This window comes from Xiphophorus couchianus, chromosome 19, assembly GCF_001444195.1.
Source record: "Xiphophorus couchianus chromosome 19, X_couchianus-1.0, whole genome shotgun sequence".
Classification (NCBI taxonomy): Eukaryota; Metazoa; Chordata; class Actinopteri; order Cyprinodontiformes; family Poeciliidae; genus Xiphophorus; species Xiphophorus couchianus.
Genome location: NC_040246.1, coordinates 23,767,282 through 23,793,150, shown reverse-complemented (window position 1 = coordinate 23,793,150; position 25,869 = coordinate 23,767,282). Strand labels below are relative to the sequence as shown.

General features: G+C 40.3%; 2 protein-coding genes across 3 annotated transcripts; both read right to left on the bottom strand.

Annotated features, from left to right (window-relative positions):
• Positions 1-1,113: 1,113 nt before the first annotated feature.
• mslna (mesothelin a) lies at positions 1,114-17,540 on the bottom strand. Of its 2 annotated transcripts, none has more exons than XM_028000937.1 (46): positions 17,303-17,540; positions 17,119-17,213; positions 16,980-17,005; positions 16,812-16,833; positions 16,688-16,715; positions 16,513-16,594; positions 16,292-16,438; positions 15,995-16,206; positions 15,796-15,899; positions 15,593-15,711; positions 15,318-15,485; positions 14,920-15,119; positions 14,710-14,822; positions 14,461-14,567; positions 14,187-14,357; positions 13,894-14,099; positions 13,715-13,815; positions 13,481-13,605; positions 12,475-12,630; positions 11,654-11,859; positions 11,454-11,539; positions 11,188-11,315; positions 10,884-11,009; positions 10,596-10,786; positions 10,425-10,516; positions 9,598-9,728; positions 9,338-9,462; positions 9,107-9,233; positions 7,263-7,475; positions 6,949-7,119; positions 6,380-6,526; positions 5,580-5,629; positions 5,362-5,494; positions 5,152-5,234; positions 4,928-5,054; positions 4,589-4,779; positions 4,221-4,311; positions 3,999-4,119; positions 3,687-3,868; positions 3,065-3,220; positions 2,850-2,983; positions 2,636-2,769; positions 2,464-2,558; positions 2,079-2,274; positions 1,654-1,707; positions 1,114-1,557 (listed from the first exon to the last, which is right to left on the bottom strand). In XM_028000937.1, the coding sequence occupies exons 2-46, from the start codon at positions 17,162-17,164 to the stop codon at positions 1,454-1,456; spliced, it is 5,727 nt and encodes a 1,908-aa protein (XP_027856738.1). In that variant the 5' UTR covers positions 17,165-17,213; positions 17,303-17,540; the 3' UTR covers positions 1,114-1,453. The 2 variants fall into 2 exon arrangements, with proteins under 2 accessions (XP_027856738.1, XP_027856739.1); XM_028000938.1 differs by having other exon boundaries at positions 1,660-1,707.
• Positions 17,541-17,991: 451 nt separating this feature from the next.
• On the bottom strand, positions 17,992-25,355 carry LOC114134464 (uncharacterized). Its single transcript, XM_028001086.1, has 11 exons — positions 25,274-25,355; positions 24,853-24,981; positions 24,754-24,782; positions 24,646-24,661; positions 24,531-24,552; positions 24,397-24,451; positions 24,162-24,305; positions 23,870-24,066; positions 18,564-18,667; positions 18,289-18,407; positions 17,992-18,192 (listed from the first exon to the last, which is right to left on the bottom strand). Exons 2-11 carry the CDS (start codon positions 24,905-24,907, stop codon positions 17,992-17,994), a joined length of 942 nt encoding a protein of 313 aa, XP_027856887.1. The 5' UTR covers positions 24,908-24,981; positions 25,274-25,355.
• Between the last annotated feature and the right edge of the window lie 514 nt (positions 25,356-25,869).

Sequence of the window (25,869 nt, the reverse complement as noted above, 5' to 3'; positions counted from 1 at the left end):
AAAATTACTCCTTATGGGGCCCATGCTTTGGGCCCCATAAGGAGTAATTTAAGCTGTTTTTGGGTAAGTTTTAGGGTTCTTCTGTTTATAAAAACATTCTTTAAGGATTTTTTTTTTTAAACTTTATTTTTGATCAGATTTTTATACATGGCAAAATACAACCACAACACAAAAAAGGAGAAGAAATAATAGTAATAATAAAATAAAGTAAAGAAAATCACAACAAGTACAATGAACTGCATACAGAACTGAAAGGTCACCAAGGGAGGGGGACAGCAGTACTACACACACAAAATTAAATTAAATTACAGACAGATTTCAGGTGAACAGGTTACAATGTATGTAGAGATCCATGAAGAGTCAAACAGGAGAGAGTTTCTTTGCATAGTTACCAAGTCCTGCAAAACGTTACAGCGCCAAACCTCAATTGCCACCCGAATAATTAACTAATGATACTCAACTTGCTTTAGCATTCCTATAAGTTAACCATTTCGACCAATATTTTTGAATTTTGTTTTCCTGGAGTCTTATGGAGAAGGTAAGCATTTCCATTTCACGTATTTCTTCTACAGTGGCTGACCAGTCACACAATGTCGGTGGGCTTCCTCTAAGCCACTTTCTTGTTATTGCTTTCTTTCCTGCTATTAGTAGTATTTTCAGAAGGTACTTATCTTGAGTGTTGAGTTCAGTTGGTAAATAACTTAAATATATAATTTTAAAATTGTGCTCTATTTCAAAACCAAGAATTACTTTTATCTCTTTGGCTACCTTTAGCCAATAGGGATAAATCAATGGGCAGTCCCAGAAAATATGAAAGTTGTCAGCCATTATATTGTTACATCGTCTCCAACATTGCCCAGATTCAGCTCTTCCGGTCTGAGAAAATGTTCTTTTGGGGATTATAAAAAACCTAACAATATTCTTCCATGAAAATTCCCTCCAGTGTCCTGAGCTGGTGGTGGTGGAGTTTGTTTGGTCTTTAAGGATTTTATGATGGATACTTTACATGAAAAGTAGTTTCATGCCACTTACTTGTTGAAGTTGATGTACAATAAAAACGTGTCAGATACCTGACATGTTTACCATTAAAAACACAGAAGCATCATACTTATGTTAATGTGCATTTATTAATTTAGATAATGTTTAAAGTACAGGACAAAGTACAGGAAGAAAAGAATTACATCTGGAAGGATAAAAACCAATGCAATTAATTGTATCATGATTTAGCACTTTATATGAATGTTCTTTTTAATTTTCCCCTAATTTCCATTAACTAGTTATGTAAAGATTTAAATGATTCTTCTTAGATAGATTAGTTTCATGATGCTAATAAAGACATCGAAAAGGTGAGATGAAGTATTTTTTGTACATGTGAGTAAATAATAGAGCTAATAGTGATAATAACTGTAGGCTGTATGAAAGCATTGCCTGAGTTATTGCAGCAGTGCAATAATTAGGCTGGTTGTAGGATTATTTGTAGAGCAGCTGTGAGCAGAGCAGTCAGGAGAACAGAGACTGGTGATTTTGTGAACTCCAGGACACCACTGGTGGTTGCAGCTGTAAATCAAACAAACAGTCCATTTACAACATTTCTGATTTAAACTCTGCTGCTGAATATTTAGAAAGGAGTTAATGTAAGTAAAGTATGCTCACATTGGGATGATATTGCTGTACTGGCCGGGGTTGTACTTGAACTGTTTGTGTTTCCTAAAACAAAGAATTAAGTTTGTTAGACAGTGGCACCCCCTAGTGGCTGTAAACAGTAAAACTACAACAGAAGACCTTTGGCACCACACCATGAACACGTTACTGCAGACACTTAAATGAAACAAGATGGTTCATTAGAATTGTTATTTAATCACATAAGATCCGTAAGATGTCTAATTTATCTTTTAGCTCACAAAGCTCCAACAGTTACAAATGAAAACTGTTCAGTACAGAAAACACACTGCTGATGGCCAAATATTTTTTCATTTTAGGCAGTAGTTCATCTGAATTTCAGATGTAAACACACCGTCACCCGCACTGTTGTTGATTCCAACCTGGACCATTTTTAAAGAGAAAGGTGATAGTTTTACCTTGTGGCTCAGTGCTGTTTGTAGCGGTTGGTACTGTTGGGTCTGCCCTAGTGGTGATTAGATTCAAATCCAGTTTGTCCAGGTCAGACTGTAGCTGTAGGTTCACCCAGGTCTGAACCACAGTATCATTCTCAAACAGCTTGAGATCTCGTAGGTTTTCACCCATCAGACCTTGGACGTTGGCCACAGTCAGATTCTGTGTTGGAAAAAAACAAACACAGGAAGATTTCTTTGAAGATCTTTAATTTTCAGGAACACGCAGTTACTGTAAGTAAATGCACTAGGTTGAGATTTGTTTTGTAGCTTTGGCCACTAAGCTGACTTTCCATCCACAGAAACTTCTCACACAATTTTCTGGTATCGTTTGTTTCACATGTAAACTTACAGTTATCACATTGATATCCAGACTCCTGAAAGTGTTGACATCCATGCTGATGTTCTGTCTTGATAACGCTGCAATATCTGCTTGAGGTGCTCCACCTACCGACCAGAAATAGGAAGGTTACCTTCTGAAGGGTCCTTAGTTGTACAGTTAGGCAGTTACCAGGCATGCTCACCTAGATAGCCTTTAACCAGGTTAAAAAGGTTAATCGGATTATCACGATGGACGCTGAAGGAGGTGTTGCTGATCTCGTAGAGGACTCTCTTCTGCTCAGTTGAACATGATGCCACATCTAGATGCTTGGTATTTCTGACAACAGATACAGAGGCATTCAGTTTTACTTTAACGACCACAGTGGATATGTTGGTTATATCCACGCTGACACCAACCTGATACTGTCTGCTGTGATGGTCTGTAACGTGCTGGTGTCCAGTGAGCACAGGTTGGAGTCAATAATGTTCAGTTCACTGCTGCCCAGTGAATTTCCAGAGGTATTCAGGTACTTGGTGATGATTGCTTTGCTCTAAATGTATCATGAAGAAAAACTCAAGTTACCAAATTCCAGTCAAATGAAAGTTTTGCTAATGTCTACGGTCTGCTGTACCTGTGCCGTCTCCCATGTTCCATCTTCAGGTTTCATCAGAGCTGCCAAGGTATCCAGTTCAGTGATGTTCCACTTAGAGATGTCATCAAGTGTTGCTGAGCGAGAGACTGAAGCAAGCATCTGTACTTCCTGATCAGGAACTCCAGATGGGAATGCCTGGAGAGACAGATTGAGACAAACTGTGTTGAACAAACACCAAAATCTGACATTACATGCGTTATCATCGTCTTTGAAAATGAAGTACATCAAATTCTGCTTTTAAACTTATTTGTGATGAGTGAGAGTTTGCACTTATTTTTGAAAATGTACAAATCAGTTTGAGCTCAGTCCAGTCGTTGGCAACCGCTTTTAGTTAGCAACCCTCTTTATCAGGGTCCGCCACCCGGTGGATCTGGCAGGCACACACAGGCAAACTCACACATGCACATGAATATGTACATATCTGGCACATTTAAAAGCTTCCGGAGAAACCAACAACTACACTAAACTCTGGGAAAGTGTTTTTACTGTAAGAGGAGGAGGTTGGATTAAAAGCAGCTGTGAAAACCATAAAAAAGCACTTGGATTTTACCACCAAAACACTTTGATTCTCTTTAAAAAGTAACAGATATTCCCATGTCACCTGGTTGAGTTTATTGAGGATGATGCTTTTATAACCATCATCATCCACTTTCTGGCAGATGGAGTAGAGGTTGTCTTTCAGAATGGGAACGTCCAGGCAGAGTTGAAACTGCAGCTGATTGTAGCCAAAGGGGAAGGAAGGGTCACTGACGGTCACCTGGGTGATGTTCCCCTCACTGCATCCTTTTAAAAGTTTGAGAAATCGAGTTGGGATTGGTTTGCAACTAATTTATTCCACTTAAATAACTCAACCTTTAGTCATTTAGGAAATCTTGCAGCTTTGGCTTCAGTAGCTGCTTTTAAAAAGGTTTACCTGCTTCTCGTTTTGCTGCTGTAAGGGTGAGCTGTGAAAACAGGTTCTTGAGCTTCCACTTCTGTGTTTTTTGTATCCTTAGGTCAGGCATGAAACCCTTAAGGAATCTTTTCTGTGTTGCCTGACAAGGTAGAGATAATATGACAGTTAGTTCTTTCATGCAAAGACAAATGAGTTGTTGTTAGGTGACTTAATGTCGCATCTTAACGTCATCAGACTTACAGCTGTGAAATGTGTCCAGATGTTTCTTGTTAAATACAAAGGAAGTGTTCCCAGCCCCTCTAGTGTCTGTTGGTCCCAGCTGTTTACAGCTCTGAAAAAAGGTTTGTGCAAATATGACACATCTAACAAATATTTAAATATACATAAGTCATCATTCAGACAACAAGCAAGTGATCAATTGTTGCCTGGTATGTTGCTGTGAAATCCATCGAAGTCTATCTGATTATTTTAGAAGATAATCTAACATCCAAGTATGTTAGATGCGAATAAAGAGCCCACTTTATCTCGATTTATATTAAAATGCAGGACAACAGAAGCTGAGTGATTTTTCCCTGCAGACTAAATGACTGGATTCATTTCTTTAGTACCCGTATTGTGTTTTCCCAGACAGCAGCAGTGTTTCCATAGCAGCCACCTGGCTGGCAGAGAGGTCTTTGCAGGCTTTGAGGTTTTCCAGGATGAGAGGATCTGAATTCTCAATGTCGGATCTATCCAGAGTGCAGACCATGTTCCCCAGGACCTCCACATTGTCTCTGCTCAGGCTGTCGCCACTGATCCCCTGAAACAGTGAAAAACGTTCAAATCAGTGAATACGTTCCATTACTCTGCTGTAGAAGAATAATTTGAGGCACATGTTTAATGTGTGCTTTGATGCATGCTGCAGATAGGCTCTTTGTCTATTGATTCTCTTTTTTATTGGCTCTCACCAAGCAGTCTCTAGCTTCCCTGAACTTCTGTGGGCCCTTGTTCAAGATGCTGGAGGCCACAGAAAAGTCTGCGGCACCCAGGGCAGAAAAGTAGAACCTGCAGTTTGCTTTCTGGACATTTTTGGAGCTGTTGGTGGGGATTGTTGTAAAAAAGATATTAGTGATCACATAACTTTCAAACAACTGGCACAATAGTTACAATAATTAGGTGGAGAGAGACTCACTCCAAGTAGAGAAGCATGTCTGGAGGATAATCTGTGAAGTTCTGAGAGAGGTCGTCACGGATCAGGTTGTACATGCAGGTCAGCTGGAGGTCACAGTGTGAGAAGGTTGAATTAATTGATTCAAATGTGTGGACTATAACGTTTAATGTAGAGTAGACACGGTTCGCTGCTTCCCATGAAGTGACTTGTTAGTGTTGCTCCAGATCTTACCTGAGGTTCCTTCAGCTCCACCTTAGCCCTGCCTTTCCTCGGCCTGCAGGCGTGGATCAACTGACTGATTTGGGCTTTACTCATTTTCTTAACCGTGCCGCATGTGAAGCCTTGCAGCACAAATGGAGAAAGTCTTTGGAGAAAAGGCAAGAAAGATTACACCGGAGATATTCAAAGATTCACAATAAATACCAGGGTTGGCAGGTTTGTTCACTTACTGCTCAGTGTCAAAATCTGCCTCAGCCAGCGTCGCAAAAAACATGGTGGCCTGAAAAACACAGAAAAAAGACATTAAGATGTTAGTTGAACTTCTGCTTTCTAAATTTGAAAAGCAAAGGAGTAAATTCAGGTTAGCTTGGCGTTAAACTGTTGTCTGAACAAAAACTACAAGCCAATGAAATTAAATACTGAGAACTATAAGATAACAATTTATACTTTCTTACAAACATCTTGTTTTTTTCTGGCACACTTGAATCATAATAAAAAATTATTTAAAAGTGCATATAATGTTTTTTTTTTTTACTTTCATCAGTGGTAAACAAAGAATAATTTTCATTCATAAGATTACTTTGATTTTATATTGTTCTGAAACATTAAGAAATAGGAAGTACAGACTTGACTGTAGATTTGTTTGCATTGTTTTAAAAGGTTAAAATTGTATAAGCAGCTGTAGCCAGTGCCTGGATAGATTGATTATGGTCCATTTTAGATATTTTTAGAACGATGCTTTGCTGCACTTAGTTCCTCACATAAACCTTCTGCATGTGTTCAGGTAGCATGAAAAAATGTTCCTTTACATTTCTAAGAAAAATATTGGACACATTTACACATCAGTAGAAGTCTCCAAGTGGACATATTTTCAACTTTTGCGTTACCTTTGCATATTTAATATAGCTTGTCAAACTCCTTTTTACTAATTTAGCTTTTGGGAGATTGCGCGTGTTTCAAAGTTAATCCACTGACAGCCTGGATCTACTTCACGCTATTATCCATTCTGCATTAAACAGGAAACACTGACCTGATCTGCGGTCCACGTCTTCTTGTTTATCGCAGTGATGTTGGCTGTTCCCTCGGGAAACAGCAGCAGGGAAGGTGGGATCTCCGTTGCTAAGGCATCAGGGACGTTCTCCACCACTTTGGCTGGACTGGAGTCCACAGAAATGATCTGGATGGAGGTAACATGCATTAGATTATGCATTCACTCAGCAGTAAGCAAGAGAAAAAGTTCTACCAGTTCTTGAGTCTTTTCACTTAATTGGACACCTTAATAAAGCTTGTTTTTAAGTCTAATGAGTAGAACTGTTACGTGTTTTAACTGCATCAGTCTGAAAAGCTACACGTGGAACATTTTAGTCGCTGCAACTTGTATAGTTGATGCACAACTTTCAGTCGATGTTTCATTGTGTGTCTTTCATTTAAAAATAAAGATTAAAATCAAACATACATATTGAAATATCTGTATTTTCTACACAAATAGGTTCCCAATCCCAACTAGGAACTAAGTGGCAGATTTTTCTTGTTTTATTCACACGATGCTCTGAATAGATGATCATGAATGAAGTTAAGATAGAAGTCTCATCTTTTTACCTTTTTGACAAAAGCCTCCTGGACAACCTTCGGGGCTTTCAGTATGTTGGAAACAAGCGTTGGGTTCTTGGACGCGCTGAGTACTTCAGAAGCTGAGATATTGTTGATTGACTTTGAAGGAACTCCAATGATAAGAGTCCCCAGAGACTCCAGAGAGGCTGCGCTGTTGATCTGTCAGTCATATTCCACCCATTAAAAACATGATCAGTGAACTGGAAGCTGATTGCAGGCAACTTTCTAATCTGTCGAGCTATATTTAGTTTACACTTCATGGATAAAAGACGTGATTATTATGTATATTGTCGGGTTTGTACCTGAAAGCTTGAGGAGGTGATGCGGTGGATGATGTTGCTGGCCTGGTCCTGTCCCCAGGTGTTCACTGAGCTCAGGATGGACAAAGACAAAACCAGCACCTCAGGCGACACAGACAGGATCTGGCTGTTTGTCAGGCCAGAAGACGCATTTCCAAGGTCTTCAAACGTTTGCGCTGTGAAGACCTTGATGTTGGACGCCAGAGCTGCAGATCTCTGTTTAATAAAACATGCATCATTAATGGCTGTGAACTAAATTTCTGGTCAAACATCCCTCTACATCACAACAGTTCATCATATATTAAATAAATATAACTGTTTTTTGTGACATTTTCATATTTTTAAGAATTCTACCATCTTTGTATACAGTCTTTGTATAAATGATCATTTGTGAGCAGATCAACACATCTGACCCTGCTGGGTTTAAATGAACCCAGATTTATAGAACGGTGTGATGGCTCCTTGCTGTGTTGCAATGTGGCCGGTTAATTTTCTTTTAATTAAGGTCTTCAAATTGTGGGAGGCTCTTATGATCATGTGTCCACCTGGATCGTATTTAAGGAACGCCCGTTCCTCTCATCATGGCAGATGAGATCCGGAGCCGGAGCCGGGGCCAGACGGCGTGGGGTGCGGCAGTCTCTTGACCCGGTGTGGGAGCAGAGGCTGAGACCTGTGTGGGCCGTCCACTCCATGGCCGAGCGAGATCTGCACCAGACAGAGGGCCAGGCCGAGGGAGCACACGCTGGTGTAGCGGTTGTTGGGCTGCTGCCCATTACCCCAGACAATCATTTTTATCAATAATTTTCTCTGAAGGGCTTAAAATGGTTCTTGTTGTCGTGTCCTCCCAGTTTCTTGTTGCAGTCTTCTGAGCCGGGCAACAAAAGGGAATTCTATAGCAAGTTGCATCAGTGACTGAAAGCAAAGCTCAGTAGGCGTTGGTCAGTGGATACTGCCTCTTTGTGCTTAAAAATGTGCAAATTCATCAAATTATTCATGGAAAATGAGCCTATTTGCTGACTTATTCAACAGCTTATCCTGACATATTTGATATAAAATGCAGCTTAGGAAGCTGAAATACCTAGATGCAATGCTAGTTGGCATGCTATTGGCTGGGATTTGCAAAGCACTTAATGTAAAAGTGCCGTGAATTTTCCTTGGCGCTGATTGGCTAAACCCCCAAGGGCGTAGATAAGGAAGTGCATGGATATTAGCTTCAGCTGTAGTGCTAAGATGGTTTCCACTGTGAGTATTAATGCATATTAGGGTATATTTGGTGTCTGCACAGGCTGCACAATGAAACACTTGTCCTGGGGCCTAAACTGGTCACTGAAGTGATGCGAGGAGGATTGTCGTGAAAATTGGAATGGAGTGGTAAGATCTTTCCAGGTTAACGCAGAAAACAGATCATAAAGGCCTGAGAGACATAAGTGATCTTGCACTGTATCTGTGTTGCCCTGTGACGGACTGGTGATTTGTGACCCCACCTTTTGCCCAATAACTATTGGATACATAAACGGAACTATGGGGATATACAATGAATGGACAGGAAGGGCTTGAGCTACTGAAATAATCAGTTAAAACCCTTTTTAATGGGGTCAGAAGTATTGGTGGATTTCAGCAGATACTGAATTTCAGTGGTTCCTAACCCCCGCCATTAACAGGGGTCCACTGTATAGACAATATTTGCTTTTATCTTGTTTTCCTGCATTTAAACCCATCAGTGCAATCAAATGATTTCTGTGTGACAAAAAAAGAGAAATCTTGAATGAAATAAAGAGAAAAGCATGTTGCTACAGGTCATACAGACGGTCACTGAGCAGAACCTCTGTGACGTTTTCATCTGGTACCTCAGGATTCTCTGTGCTGTTGCAGAATGTCTTCAGCTTGTCCAAGATGGCCATCGTATCGTTCTCACTAAGAGAAGTAAATAAGGAGCTTGGGATGTCAGGCGAGCAGAGTAAAGAGCCTGGGAGCCTGAATGAAAGGTGACATGTTGAAGGATGATTTTAGCAAAATGAATAAAACTTATTACTTTCTTGTAATAATAATGTTTCCTTTTCAAACTGGTGGATAGTTACATCATGAGTCCAAAGGATGGGTAGAACTCATAAAGCTGCAAGATGTAGTAGTCTGTTACATCTTGTGGGATCGCTGCGTTGTTAAAGAGCTCCAGATTAGCTTTATCCTCCAAGAACACAATCAGCTTCAAAAATAGATGAGCAAAACACAAAACAGGTCAGAGACATTCAGACGAAACCTGCTGGATCACACAGGTCAAGTTTGTAAAATTCTGATTTTGTTTGTTGGTAGGTCCCGATTTGAAAGTTTGCAGAAATACCTGAGAGGTGTTGACAAAGTTTTTGAAATCATCCAGAGTGATAAATATCACAAAGCTGCCGATGTAGTTGACAAACCAGGAGGTGGAGTTCAGATCTGGGTCTGTGGCGTTGTAGCATCTGGCCACAGATTCTGAGGAAAAACAGGGATTTTCAGTGTTTTAGGCAGCAGACTTCACTAATGTCATTAAAATGTAATAGATGTTTTCTATCCGTTTCCAAAAATCAAACTTTTCATGGACTTATTACTGTCTCAATGCATAAACACTGTTACATGCTGTGGTGACTGCATCTGTGTTTGTCAATTCCAGGTTGCTGCTGAGTTCTTGCAACTTAAGCAGTCGCAGCTGGTTCCACTCTGCCTCATGAAGTATAAAGCTGGGTGGGAACTGATCTCAGGGCCTCTTGGCCAACTGGGCAGCATGTGTGCTGCAGCTTTGTGGTGGTTTGAGGGAAGTGTGTGCACTTATTCTCTTTTTCCAGGCTAGTAGATGAGTGGGGCATGAGTGTTTATGAAGACACCAGGTTCCTGGTCTCTCCCAGGTTAGATTGTTGGAGGATTGTGTCTTATTAGAAACCCTGGATTTTGTTATTTACACTCTCATTTTTTCCTCAGGTTTTTCAAGATTCTACCTGGCTTATTTTTAAATAAAACATTAACTACAGCCTCCTGGTTTTGCCTCTTCATACCCGGGTCATTTGTTACTTTCCCCTCCTCTACCCCTAGACTTGGGGATGTAACAACACCAATTAATCAAAAATATATTCTTAAAGTGTAAAAGAGACTTAAGACGTCTATCTCGTGTCACATTTTTCTCCAAAATCTCACCAGCACCAAGGTAGCTTCTGATGGTGGTGTAAACATCTGGCTGTCCAAAGTCTGAACCGGTGAAGGTGAAGTTCTTTCCCATGAAAGACACCCTGTGGAACAGGAAGCAATGAAATGTGGTTACATGGGGACCTTTTGTCAATGTTATGACAACATGAGACACTGACTCACAGTTTTTGGAAGGTGAGACACGAGGCATTCTGCACTCTGTTGAAGCTGATGAGATCCTTGGTGAGGAACCTCAGATAGTTCCTCAAACGTACGTTAAACCACAGATCAACCTCAGATCTTCTGTTGCTGCTCAGAGCCAAAGGCCAAACACAGGGAAGGATGATCCTCCTCACATCATCTGGGACGTCCTCCTGCAGGTGTTGTACAGAAATATTAAACAGTGAGGAGAACACAACCAGATTCACCCATAGATGTTACTACACATTTAAATTTGAGATGAGGACATACGTTTTCTAGGAAGGAAGGAGTGTTGTTGTAGTTGCTGAAGATGATGCAGATGCCTGAACTGTTACTGATTACGCCAGGCTGAATGAGGAACTGACGCAGTTCTGAGGTGCTAATGGTATTTAGGAGCTGAAAACAGAAGAAAACACTTTTTAAGTTAATTTAGCTCGATTACGTGAATGAGTCCATTTTTGGATTCCTAATATAGAAGTATGTATAAACAAAATTGCCCCAAAAATCTCCTTTCTATCCGTTCCCTTTTATCTGTGTGTATAAATGTTGTTCATATTCAGATATTTAGCTGTACCTCTGATTTGCGTGTTGGTGGAAGAAGAGAGATGAATGACGGGACATCAGGAAAGCCAAAGCTGAGGAAGTTGTTCTTCAGGAAGATGTAGAAGCTTCCACCACTGTAACACTTTAGTGGCGTTGGATCTGTGTTGCAAAGTATGTTATAATATTTTACACATACTGTAGATGCAATAAAAGCAAACACATTTGGAGCAGACCGCTCTCCCGTGTTTCTTGTAGTTCTGGTAAATCAGGTGCTGTGCAGCACGTTTATAGACAAACCTTGGAGGAAAATGAGGATGTTTCTGTAGACCTCGGTTTTAGTGTTGTTGCTGAGCGTTCTCTGTATTGTGTGAAGCACATTTATCCTGAATAAACATGAGATTAATTCAACAGTTAGAAAATGCTCTAACAAAATTCTACAGTTCAGTCACTGTTTTCTATTTCCTGCAAACTCTTGTTTGGGTCATTTAAGTTCTTACGTCTCCTGGCTGGTGGCACAGCTCCTGTTTGCTGCCAGACTGACAAAGCGGGGCACCAGATTTGGAGAGAGGTCAATGAGCAACGGCTGCAGTCGCCTTAGCCACTCCAGAAAGTCTTCGTCACTGACAGCTGGAAGACCTCCCCTGTCAAAAACCGCCAGGAGGAAGGCAGATTTCACTTCCTGTGTGTAGTTCACAGACTGGGCCTGCAGGGAAACAGAGCAGGAAATACAATCAAACTATGATCAGAATGTATTATTTTTAATAAGGCCTTCATATTATATAATCCATTTTAAATACTAATTGCGTCAATATTAAAGCATCCGAATTGTACTGAATGAAAATTGTACATGTTCTACTCTTAACTTTTTCATAGGGTAATGTCATAGTGTGAAGCAGATAGCTGCTATATCTGGTGGTGTCACATCTTTAATTTGTTGGAGTAAAATGTAGAAGTAAGCTGACCGTTGGGTATTTACTTTAAATCATCTTTAGTTTTTCATAACAATGTGATGTGACTGAAATTTAGGAAACATCAAGCTTTCCTTAAACGCCAATTAGGAAATTAGGAAATTTCATGATTAGGAAATTAGGCCAGAAATATGAGTGAGATTTGAAGTTTTGGCTTTTAGATGAAAATTATGAATAACACAAATGAATGTCCACTGAAATCGTCAGTTTACTCTGTTTTAAAAATAGTGACAGTTTATGTTTATTAAAAGTTCTGTAAATCTTCAACAATCAGGTAAAAAAATCCTGCAACTTTTAACCAACAAAACTTTCATGACTGAGCAGAAGGTGAGCAGGTCAGCTTTGTTTACCGCAACTGCTTGAGCGAGTGAATCAAAGAAAGCAGCAAAGTCAGCCGGCTCGATGACGGTCATGACTTTTGTCACATCTTGCGTTCCGTTTAGCTGCGAAGGGGTTGCTGCAAGCTCCTTCAGCTGACTGAAAGTGAGAAGATCTGCCACCTCAGCCTAGACACAAGAAGCCATGAATCACTTTAGATATAATTCAACTGTTAGGAGCCCAGCTGTTAGCCTAAGTTCAGCAGCAGACTATTCATATTTAAACATCGTTTCATTTAGATAAGCAAGCCACTGCTACAGCAAAACAAAACAATTATCAACAGCAGATGACAGCATGACACATACATATCCTCAAGAACTTCTTAGAAATCCTCATCCTGTAATTACTACTGCTGAGAATAAATAATTCTGTGTTTTGCTCTATCTCTTTTAGCTATTTGCATGTTCATATCCACATACATGCATTCACATACAGCAGGCATGCAAAGCTAAAGCTAAAGGAAATGACACGTAAGGAAACACCCTCTTTAGGGCGTAGCTTAGAGGCTAACAAAGTGAATTACAAACTGTAGCTTGATGCCATTTTGCTCTGTTAGCCCATAAGGAGAGCATGAACTATGCACCAGCTGTATTTTGATATTAACAAATAGAATTTATGAATTCAACTCATTGACTTTTCTTCAACCTGATAAATCAAGAACCTAATGGAGAAAGGATAATTCTCCACACTACACTTCCATTCATGCTAAAAAAGTAAAATTATAGCTCATAACCTCTTTTATTAAAAAATAATCAATCACTTAGCATATCTCATTAAATTAACAACTTAAACATATAAATTTAAACAACAATAAAATATCTTTTATCTTTTCACTGCTGACTTACAAACATTCAGACACACGCATTCATATGTGGGCAAAGCCATAAGCTTAAATTTGATCAACATACATTTACAAATTGCATAAAATCAGTGAAAATATGCTAATTTTAGGATTAAAATCCTTAAGATAGTACTTACTCCTTTGAAATCTTTCTTCAGAGACAGAAAACTCTTAAAAGAGGCTTGAAGACAAAACTGACCAAAGTTGGCTTTAAGCCAACCTCTGTCATTAGTTTCAGTCCCAGCGTCAACACAGGAAAGCCCTAAACATCAAACGATCAAATGGTTAGATTTTACAAAACATGAACGACAATTAATGCATTTTATGTGGGTCAGAAAATCCAACATTAATCTGTTATTAAACACGGTTACCTGAAGTTAACTGAGCTTTGAGATAGTCTAATCCAAACTTTAGAACCTCTTGGTTCTGTGCTTCGGAGAGCTGGCTGATAATGTTGTCCAATCCTTTGACCCTGATAATAAAAGCATGTATATTCAGTTGCTCCAAGGGTAAATAAAAAACGTGGGAACAAGGTTGAAGTTTCACTCACACTTGTTGGTATGAACTGCAGGAGATGTTTCTGGGAATTATTTCAAAGGTTGTTGATTTGATGCTTGGGAGGAAGAGTGGGAGGTAGACCTGGAACCATAATCTGAAGCCCTCAGGATTTAAAAGGTGGAACTTTGGTGCAAGTGCTGTTATTGTCAGATTTAGAATATTGTCACGCATGTTGGGGTTAACAGCAGTCAGATTTTGCTAAAAAGAAAAAAGGAAAATTGAGCCAAATCTTTAGATGTCAACTGAAAAACACAAAAATATATCCATAAAAAAGACAGATCTAACCTGAGCAAGACCACCAACAAATGTGTTGAAGAAGGACTCCAGGTTTTCCAAGGAAGCTGATGTAGTGAAACGTTCAAAAACAGTGATGACAAGAGAGACATTGGCAAGAATATCGGATTGAAGGAGAAATTCAGCTTTTTGTCCAGAAGAAAGTGAATCTACTATGGTAATCTGTGAGTAAGAGGAAAGAAATATAATGAATGAAAATATTTGAAATTCTTTGTAAATTAACTACACAAACATTTCAGAAGTAAAAAAAACAACTCAAATTTACCTGAGAGAGGTTGAAGAATTTGAGCTCAGAATATGTTGCGTATTGAGAAAATGGGCCCAGGTTTGTTTCCACCCACTGGGAATCGGTCTGGATGTTTACTCTGCAAGCTAAGGCGCATGTATGCACACATCAACTTTCCTTTCTTCTCACTATTTTGTCCATTTTTGTTTTAATTGTTATGAGGGATTTGTACTTTACCATCAACAAAGCCGTGGCCAAGACGCCACGGTGTTAATATAGCAAACTTACCTGGCTGGTTGATGACATCAGCAGAGTTTATCAGGTACTGCAGTAAAACAGCTGCAATTTCTTCTCGTCTTTCCTGAGCTATGTCAGACACAACTTTGCCCATCCCACTCACACTGCAAAGATTGGAATAAATCTTTTAGACACGGTCCCTTAAGATTTCTCTGTGATTTGGAGCATTCAAAACGTTGATGTTCTTCATATACAACTCACATGACATGGTATTTTGTGCAGTTGATGTTGGTAATTACACCTTGGAGCATTTGTGGAGTGAAACTTGGGAGAACCGGGACCAGTTTGACATGGAACCAGTCCAAAAGATCCTTTTCAGGGAACTTTGGGAAAAAGGGACCCATGATGTCGTAGGTCTTGTTCATGACGCGATCTCTCACGTCAACTTGAAACTCCGGAACCTTAATATTCATGACAGGAGAGAAATCCAATACCAATTAGTTGCTACGATGCAAGTCCACCATGTGGTACTTTTGAAAAGTGGCAAAAACAGTAAGGTCCTATGAATTACTGCAATATTATCATTTGAATAGCTTTTCAATGCCATTGACATAGCTTTTCAAACCAGGATTCTTGTGCCACTTGAAGGTGTAGCTTACCTCCTCCTTCTCTGTAAGTTTGGTAAAGAATGCGTCCACGTTTTCAACAGCGTTTCCAACCTGCAGTCGCTCAAAGACTTGATCGACAAATTTTGTGTCATTTGAGATGTCTGTGCTCAGCAGTAACTCTGCTACCTGAGAGGGAGACAGTTTCGACAAGGCTTCGGCCTGCGAGGATAGAAAACAAGAATTCAGCTTGAAGTCATTGTGGAACTTCAGGGTGGAAAATTCTGCAGAGCCCCCCTTAAATCTTCTCAACTGTTCCAGTTACTCACACTGGAGAAGTTTGGATAAAGGGCTCGCAAATCCTCTATGCTCGCAAATTGAGAGAAATTGCCAAGGTTGGCCTGTAGCCAGAACTGACTGCTATTGGCAGATGACACACAGCCTGGATCTGCAAAACAACAGGAGTCAGAACACCGCTTGGTGTACAATCACTACATTACCAAGGAGGCCCGGGGAGCCTGCATGCACTTACCTGGCAAATCCTTTCTGGAAAGGAACGGTTGGATGAAGTGAGTAAAGACTGCCCGCTTTCTGTTGTCGTCCATCAGTGGGCTTTGGTTGCTGAATGCTCCGACGCTAAAATTTGAGCGAGGGATTTTAACGTCAAAGGAGCCTGCCAGTTTCTTTGAGATATTGTGAACGCTCGTGCAATAAGTCCTCCAGGTACTTACACAATCTGGTAGGTCTGGCAGCTGAAGTTGTAGGTGCCAAGGCAGAAGAGGAAATTTGTTGACGGGGAGGCCAGGAATGGACCGAGACGCATCTGGAACCAACTTCTAACAAAATCTTCACCCTTCAGTTGATCCTGTGTAAGGTTTTTAGCAACCACTTCTCTCAGAGCATCAAGAGGATTGGAATAGGCAGCGCCCATGGCGGTGGGGACCTGGAATTTTGGGGAAAGATAGGTAGCATGTAGAAATTACACCAAAATGCGCTCAGTATTTTTGAAATGATGGCACTGGATATACCATGGCGGAGAATGAGGCCAGAGCCTGGCTGAGTACGGGAGAAGCTTTTTGGAAAAGAAGCTGCCAAACTTCCACCACGTACATCTGGTTGCTTTCCAGAGAGCACTTCAAGAGCATGGCCAAGTTTTCTGCTGAGAGTCTTCTTGTCTGAAGAAGAAAGAAGTCAAACTTTCAGCACGTAGCGTTGTTTTGGATTTACAGCTTGCAATGAAACATCTTACCGGGGCACAGGCATGGTCAGTGATGGTGAAGTTGCACACGGCTTCAGTAGAATTGTCATCTTTCAGTGCTTGGAGTTGAGAGCTGTGCAATGTAACCATAAAACATTGTAGCCTTGGTTACATTGGGCAAACCCACTTGCTAACACTGCATCAAATAAGACAGTCATCCTCTTACCTTTCTACCTCGGAGCAGATGAGTTTTTCTGTAAAAACACCAGAATCGTGCATGAGCTACTGCTATTTGACACATTATATGTTGTTTCATCAATTCATAGATGGGTTATTCTCAGCAAACTTACCATCAACATGTGTGTCTTTGCACTGGGGACAAACAAAGCAACAACTGTTAGGTCAGTGGCAAAAGCTACATAGACTTACACAGCGGCAATGTGCCACCCTCTAGTCCTGTAAATGAACATGACATGGTGTCTACATTCGGTGTGAAACACCTTTGAACCTGAGCTTACCGTGAAAGAATCCAGTTTTGCACAAGCTGTTTGAAAGAAAGTTGAAATTAGACATGGCTTCAATATGTCTCTTAAAGTAACAGTTGTACCGGGCTTTTCTGAAGGAATTTCTCCTCAGCGAAGCATTGGCCACACATACCTGGGAAGGCCTCCTGCAGTGATTCCAGGCTTGATCTCACGTCCATTGAAATGTTCAGTGGCAGGATGTTCAGGCTTTCCGTTAGGCCAGTGACTCTGAAAAGAAGAGAGGGAAACCGTCATTAAGGGGACTGGTGTCGTCGTTTGATGTGGATCAAATTCCTATCTTAGGGGTTTGGTCTTACATAGCTCTGTAGGATTCACAGCTGATGTTACGGGGTATCACCCACAGGCTGTCAGGTTGGATGCTTGCTATCACAGGAATCAAATAGACTTGGAACCACAGCTGGTAGTCTTCTACTTCAAAGATGACAAATTCAGGAGCAAGGCTGCTCAGAGTCAGGTTTAAGATGGTCTCTCGTACCGCCACATTTTGGATGTAGGTTGTGTTTGTCTGTTAGGGAAAGCAGGAAAATTGTAACTCAGGAGGACCTTTCATTCCAAGAGTATCCCGCAAACAGCTCAACAAGGTCCGTGGCAAAGCTTTGGACTCTGCTTTCATCAAAACCAACACAAAAGATTTCTTGACCAACATTTGATCCGCCAATCATTTGAAATACGTATTACCTTCATTTACTTTTTACCTCTATTATATACCATATTAGTCCTAAGCAGGAGTTTTATGGCATATCATTTGGGGGGGGGGAGGAAATCTAAATGAAAAATATCAATAAGGAGAAATCAGAAATTCCCCATCCTGACAATAATAAATTCTCCTTTTTGATCAGTTTTTCCATTTTATCATGGAATTATACATTCCATTTACTTTTGGTAGCAGAATTGTAACATTATTTTTAGTTTTTCGTCTTCCTTTTGTCATTTTGTTCTTTTTGTCTCTTTTTATAATCACTTTTATGCTAATGAAAAATGACAACTATGAGTTAATGTTAGTCTTTACCTTTTTACTTAATGTTGAAAACATCTGAAAAAACTGGTTCAGTTGCTCATCATTTCCAGGTATCGTCACGTTTTTGATGATTACTCTGACAAAGTCGGCATCGTCCAAAGCACCGCTGTCTGGATCCAGGATCAGCTCTGCTCTCTGTTGTGGTGAGAGCTTCTCCAGCACGTCGCTCTGTTTCAACACAAAATTTGTCTATTAGTTCACAAAAACCTTTTTCCTCCTTGTTTTTTTTCTGTAAGCTTTTTTTAGGTATAAAACTTTACTTACTCCAGAAAAATTTCTGTTCATTGTTTTGAGGTCTTGAAGTGTTGCAAAGACCAAAAAGCTCTGAATGTTTTTTTCCAGCCATTCTTCAATTCCTGCCACATTTTCTGTGCATCCAGGTGCTGTTTAAATTAAATTAATGGCATATTTAAAACTTGAATCTACTGCTTTTATTTTAGACCATTTTTTTCTCAGACTTTCTGCAATTTTTTTGTTCTTTTTTATTTGGTTTTTTTCTTCATCATTTCTTCACCCAGACATTCATCTCTTTTTCTTACCTGCTGTGTCCTTTCTGGTCAGATACACCCGAATGAAGTTGCTGTAGATTTGTTGTCTCTCTGTCGTCTGAGATGTCTCAAGTCCTTCGCTGAGAGACTTCACCCTAAGACATTCATTTAATCTAAATCATTTCACTTTATTTCTATAAATGTATCTCTCTCTTGTGTACTGAATAAATCTGCAGCCAGTGGCAAACATAACAGTAGCACAGATGGAATAATCATCTTTGTCAGCATGAAACGATTAGGCAGTTCTGACAGTAAAGTTTCATGCTCAGGTCCATTTGCTTTACCATCTTTTTCAGGTTTAGTTTATCCTGGATCTTGATTGGACCCATTTGTCCTGTTAAGGGTCTTGAGTTGTTGCTAGATGTAATAAGGTGCTTTACTAAGACACTGAAGTAAACTGAGGTGAAACTTGTACAGAGGCGACGCCTATATTTTAAGCTAGTTTTATACAATATTGACCTGAAGACTTTTTGATCTGCTTTTTGATTACTCTCACATTTGCACCATTTGCTGTTTGGAGGCATCTACTGAAAAAATAGTCACCTTCGCCTGTAAGAGGCTTGCTTTCTGTTGGAATTACCTAGAGCACGTCTTCTGAGTGAGACTTACTGGAGCTGTAATTAAGTTTAACTGCTTCCTCATCTACTTTTTAATTTCCTTTAAACTGTTGGTACTGCTTTCCAGTCTTGTGCGAAATTCTGTTCCCCTGCACAGCTCCCCCTGTGTCGGGAGCGCGCATTGCAGCCAGAGAGGCGGATCTGACCATTTTCTCTGCGCTTCTGATTGATTTCTCAGTAAAACAACTCATATAATCATGTCAAGGATGTAACTTTCAGTTTAATTGGCAGCTAACAAAATCATAAAATAAATAAATAAACGATGTCTTCTTACACCATTTTGTGTTATTTTTAATGGCCAAGAGAATCTGTCTTTTTCCCGTCTTTTCACTCAAGACTGACAAAAAAAGTCACCAAACAAACACAGGTTTCCAACACATTGTGTGTTTATAATTTTTCATTGCTGATATAAGAAAATGGAAACTGGCAGATAGCAGGGCACAAAAATTAAGACTTCTTGAAAAGATGAGAGTGTAGACTTTCTGGTAAATCCTGTTCCAATGTAAAATATGACAAATGACTGGATTAAGGAAATTTATAGTATATACAACATGCTATCACACATAACAATCTTTGAGAATTTGGAAACAGGTGCTATTTATTTCCCAAAGTTATGGGGGGAGGAGAGGAGAGAATGGATATTTCAGCTGCCTGAAATAATCTGTTCCCCCTCCATAAAATAGCAAGAAATTAATTTACCAGCAAGTCTTTAACTGTGTTTATTCCTCTCATCATCATCAACAAATGATGTGATTTTGGTAACATTTGCTTCTTATTTGCTAAGGTTGGGGTTCGATGAATTTAACTGTGATATTCAAAAAGCACAATACAATTGGAAACTTAATCCCTCCTTGAACTTAGACAGCTCCTTCTGCAAATTCGTTTCCAAAAAGATCTCAGATTTTTTGGCTTACAATGATAATGGGACTTTCTCTGATTCTACTCTTTGGGAATTTTTCAAGGTTGTAATAAGAGGTGATATTATATCGTATCAATCCAATGTCGAGTCAGACGTAATCGTCTGGCTGAAATTGAGAAGCAATTAATCATCTTGGAAGACACATTTCGTAGCTCCAATTCTGACCACATATTCTCTTCTATTGTGAATTTAAAGTGTGAATATAACTGCATTTTGGGTGAGTGGGTTATGGATGACATTCAGAGGTACTTTGAACTGGGGGACAAGGCAGATAAAATACTATCTAGGTAGCTGAAGGATATGCAGGCCGAGCGAGCCATTAATAAGATAATTTCTCCAACAGGTCAGCTTTTGACAGATCATAAGCTAATAAATAAAACTTTCTATAAATACTACAGTAAACTTTATGCCTCCAATACAACTGCATCTGCAGAAGATATTATGCGCTTTATTCAACCATTGGACATTCCAACTCTTACGGATGCCGCCAGGCTGAAACTAAATGGTGACTGGAGGAGATAAATTCAGCCATCCACTCTTTTCCTAGTGGAAAGGCATGTGGCCCTGACGGCACAGAATCACAGAAACGAGACACACCTGGGAATGATCAAGGGGAGACAAGACGGCACGGAGACTCAGAGACACAGAAACTCGAAATAAATACACAGAAAAACACAGATCATGACAGTTTCACAAGGCCCATATCGATACGCTGTCGCCCCTTATACTGCGTATGGTCAAGTCTTGCATTGAGGTTTGGCATTTTACTGAATCCCTATATGATGCCAATATTTGTCTTTTACTTAAAACGGACAGAGATTCTACTAATGTGGCATCATATCGCCCCTTAAGCCTGCTTAACTCTGATCAGAAAATTATTGTTAAGGTTTTAGCTAATCGATTGTCTTCCCACATCAGTGCTCTGGTACATCCAGATCAATCTGGATTCATTCCAGAAAGATTCTCTTTCTCCAACACAAGACAGTTACTTAGCATCATGTACTCTTCTGCTCTTACCAATTCAGCAATCATATCTTTGGATGCCCAGCAGACATTTGATCAGGTGGAGTGGGGATACATGTTTGCTGTTCTCGAAAGATTTGGCTTTGGCACAGGTTTTCTGTCTCATAAAAATGCTTTACGCTCATCTCAGTTATCACATGTGGATCATCAGAGCAGGTCATTGGTTTATATGCGGATGATGTAGTCCTGACACTACTTGATGCTAAGGTCTCTCTTCCTCTGCTCCTTGACTTACTGCAGAGTTTTGGGCAGTTCTCTGCATTCACAATCAGCTGTACTAAATCTGCCTTTGTGCCCCTCTCTGATGGACTTGACTCTGGTTTCTTGAATGGTTTACCATTTAAAATCGCCCATGACTATTTTGTGTATCTCAGTATCAATATTTCTGTAAACTCTAAGCTACTTTTCCAATTAAATTATTTAGATTTACTCTCTAAGCTCATATAAATGGATTGACAACTGGCGGTTACTTCCACTCTCATTAATTGGTCGTATTAATATTATCAAAATAGTTGTACTTCCTAAGTTTATTTATCTCTTTCAAAATATCCCAATTTTTATTCCTTCCTCTTTTTTAAAACCATTGGATTCAATTATTATGCCATGCATTTGGGCATAAACCTTCCCGAATCTCTAAGGCACATTTGCAGAAGGCTCGAGGGGAAGGTGGCTTTGGTCTTCCAGTCTTTTGGCATTATTACTGGGCCTGCACTGCAAGGGCTTGGACATTCTGGACGTCGAACACCGCTGGGGCGGGGATCCCTTTAGCCTCTTTTCCTGGCTGGCCTCAGATTGAATCCCATAACTTGTTGCTACAAACTTCTGCTTCTCTGCCTTCAATGTTATTTTCTAAACCTGATATTGGCTGGTGTTTTCCTCTCAAGAAGCTCGCCGCTGACTTCATATTTCCTATGTAGCTAAATCGGCCCGAAGTAACCACTGATTGTTAGCGTAGCTAATGTTTTCATCCTGTTTTCTATGAAACTGAAGCTGTTAAGGACTGAATGTGTTGCCCTTTGTATGGGAAACGTTTGAGGGTTTTATGGTGTTGAATCCTCATACATATCCACCTTATTCCGATCCCCCATGAGGCTTTGTGTGATTTATGGGCGCGACTTCCGCCGCAAACCGGAGCCGCCATTTGTTTACATGTTAGCAAGTTGCTAACTGGCTTTTGTCAGAGCTTTTATGCTATAAAATATGTAGGAACTCCAGCTATCACAGCTTACATGTGGCAATATTGTTTTACCGCTAGCTACAGCTAATGCGGGGAGGGATGGCGACTTGAAGAAATGGACGCAAATAACCTGAACTAGCATAGTTAGCTACTTCACTGACTCAGTTGCTTCACAGATGCAGGTTTTCTTCCCTTGGCTTTTTATCCACACATTGAAATGATCACATACAGCATTTTGGGTTCTAAAAGAATTTTAGCCAAATTCTTTTTGTTTCCTTATCTGTCGGTAGGCGATAAAAACTGTCGCTTTTGTTTTAGGAGCCGTTCAAGACACACCTGTTGCTGCCACTAATTAAACTTGGTCTGATTATTAGAGAACAGCCAGAAACAGCAACAGTTATTGAGCTCCACAAGGGCATCTTACAACACTTTCCAGTGGCAAGTTGCTCTCTATAACTGGTTAGGATAGTCAATAGCTGTTTCTTACATGAGGTTTTGGTCAAGATAAAGTCAAAGTGGGACAAAGTTTTGTCTTACATGAGCCGTCATCTTACATGGGTCAGTGCACCGATTGCAGTTTTCTCACAGACTACCAATCTTTAAAAAGTTTGACCTGCCGATTTCAATTTAGCCAGTGACATTTTTTTGATTGAAATGTCGTTAAATATAGGAAGAAAGTCTCTGAGTTGGTAACAGTGGGGTCACTATTGATAACCACCAGCTTGCAGACCTGACCTGGTGGGCCGGTCCGTCAGTCAGACCTCTCACTGCAGAGCAGAAGAGGACAGTGGCTGATTTTTAGACCTTTGCTGAAGTACAAAAGATCAGCGATATCCACCGATCACTGATCTCCCAAAATTAAGGAAATCGGCGCAAAATTGGCTCGATTTTGTGTTGGTAGTAAAAATATTGTAGAGGTAGTAAAATGGGTAGTAAATGTCACTCTGGGATTTCTGTATAAACGCTGAGAATTTTACTAAATCTCATTGAACAGCTAGATCAGCTCATCAGGAAGGCCGGCTCTGTGCTGGGCCAGGTGGAGACGGGAGGACTCCGACTAAAACAGCTTCATGGATGAACAACCTCCCCCCGCCTCCCTCACACACACACACCCTCACACACACACACTCTCCATGCATGCAGCTGCTGCTGAACTGCAGAGCTGCATCCTAAATGCACAGAGGAGCGTTATCACAGATCCTTCCTCCCAGCAGCTGTTAGACACCAGAGCCTTCATTGCTCTCTGTCTGTTTTTCTGGTTTTATTTGAACATTTTGTACATTTTAAGAAAAGAAGGATGTTTCTTTTCCTCTGTTCTGTGCTGTTCACTGACTCTCTTGTTCTTGTTTTTGAGTGAAGGTGATTTTATTTTTGAAAAAACAACTATATTTTTACACTTTAATGTCTTGTGTGTTTTTTTCTTTTTAAAAGGAAATATTGCTAAACATTATTAAATGAGCTGGACCTGAATCTGTACCACATGTTTGGACCTGCTGATTCATGCAGTCATGATGATGAGGCGATGGGCTCAACAGGGTTTTAATGGAGCAGCTGAACTTACAGTTCTTGGAAGGAACTGCAGCTGAAGTTCTTGTTGCCAAGCTGGAAGAGGAAGCTGTCAGTGACAAAAGGCAACAGGAACGTCATCTTCAGAGAGAACCACAGCCTGATGAATGCCGGGTCGCTGTAGTCGTCCACCCTCAGACTGTCCAGGATCCCAGTTTGTTCCAAAACATCAAATCCAGACAGATTGGTGCCCTATTATCAAAAATATATATCGACTTTAGACACATTTTTAATAAAGTTATTAGTGTGAATTCACCAAATTACTGAGTTGTGGAAAGATTAATTACCAAGTCTGAAAAGACTTTAATAGACGAGTCAACAATCCGTCGGATGTTTTGTTCCACTTTCACGAACGAGTCTTCAGACTGGCTTCCATTTTCCTTCCTTTTACAAGAAAGTTCTCCCACCAGTGAGTCCACAGCTGCAAATATCTGCAAATACAAAAAGACAGCAGCATGGAAAGAGTTCCTGCTGAATACTAGAGGGAGTCAGTTCTCAACAGGCAGTGAGGAGGACGCCTACGCTGCGGCTGGAATCCAGCAGCGCCGCTCCTGGGCATGATTCCTGGGAAGTGGAGCTTCAGGAACAAAACAGCAAAGAGTCAGGTCAGTAAAATAAAGCCGAGCCCTGAATGAGGACAGCAGAGGAAAACTGACCTGTTTCCAGGGGTCAGGAAACCTGAAGCAGGAAAAATGGTAAAACAACATTAAGGTCATTTTTTGCTCTATTTGGTGCTAAAACAGTTTAATTTGCAGAGAATTGTGTTCATACCTTGGGTTGTGTTGTCCTGTAAATACAATTATCATACAAAATATGAATACAGAACATTTCCACCCACAGCTTTTATTTTGAAAAAAAAAAAACAGAGGCAAAACTTACGGTTGCAGAGGCCAAAGATGAGACAAAAACTGCAGGAAGTACAAACATATTAATTTGTATGAACATTAAAAATATTCAGTGTTTTTGGGCTTTGCTCACCGATCCCAAACGCTGACAGAAGCAGAAGTTGTGGGGAAGTTATTGGCCCACCCATTGTGGGTTAACGAAGCTCCACTTGTCCTTGTTCACCTTTTTCACTTCACTGACATTTCAAACTGAGGTGAAAATCTGAAGCAATAAAAACATTTATTTTTTATTCATTAACATTTATTAACATGTTTTACCTCCAGAAACAATCAGAGCTTCTATCAAAGTAATTCGCTTGTGAAGCCACAAATATTCATTCATTTCTGCTGCCAGAATTATAGGAACAATATGATCAAATCTAAACATGGATGAAAATCTCTAGATACAAAATCATCACTGCAACATATTTTTTGCACAGCAGCCAATTTTTTATCCGTGTTTAAAAGAGCGATGTAAAGTTGGAGGAAGCAGAAATGCTGCAGTCGGAGCTCACCTGCGTCTCTCGGCTCTGCTGGAGGAAAGTGCGTCTCCAACCTGAACGCGGCGCTTTGGGCTTCACTGGGAGGAGAAATACCAGTTAACATCAACGCAACACCAGTAAGCCCAGCATGTTCTGTTGGATTCCTTTGGCATGAAATCATTTCAGAGCCTGTCAGTCAGAGTGAGCACACCAAACAAACCCTGAACTTATTCCACTGCTGGACCGACAGACTGGGAGAACTGGGACCGACAGACTGGGAGAACTGGGACCGACAGACTGGGAGAACTGGGACCGACAGACTGGGAGAACTGGGACCGACAGACTGGGAGAACTGGGACCGACAGACTGGGAGAACTGGGACTGACAGACTGGGAGAACTGGGACTGACAGACTGGGACACATAGGGCCAGAGAAAACTCAATTATTCCATGTTTTAGTTTTAGTTGTTTAAATTCACTTTTCTCTTATTTACTGTAAACGTCCAGATTTCCCTTCCTGGTCCAGGACAAAGTTGGACATTAAACTTTCCCAAGTTCAGTTTCCTCTTTATTGTTACTAATAAAATTAAGCATTTAATGAAGTAAAACAGAAAGTAGCATCATTTGTGC

Coding starts and splice junctions, on each gene's coding strand:
- LOC114134464 (XM_028001086.1), bottom strand. CDS start 24,907: ATGGGTGGGCCAATAACTTCCCCACAACTTCTGCTTCTGTCAGCGTTT. Junction 24,452..24,530: donor TTCCTGACCCCTGGAAACAG/GTCAGTTTTCCT, acceptor TTGTTCCTGAAG/CTCCACTTCCCAGGAATCAT. Junction 24,306..24,396: donor TGCTGGATTCCAGCCGCAGC/GTAGGCGTCCTC, acceptor TTGTATTTGCAG/ATATTTGCAGCTGTGGACTC.
- mslna (XM_028000937.1), bottom strand. CDS start 17,164: ATGGACGTGAGATCAAGCCTGGAATCACTGCAGGAGGCCTTCCCAG. Junction 11,316..11,453: donor CATCCTCATTTTCCTCCAAG/GTTTGTCTATAA, acceptor TTTGCAACACAG/ATCCAACGCCACTAAAGTGT. Junction 4,312..4,588: donor TCTGGGAAAACACAATACGG/GTACTAAAGAAA, acceptor ACCTTTTTTCAG/AGCTGTAAACAGCTGGGACC.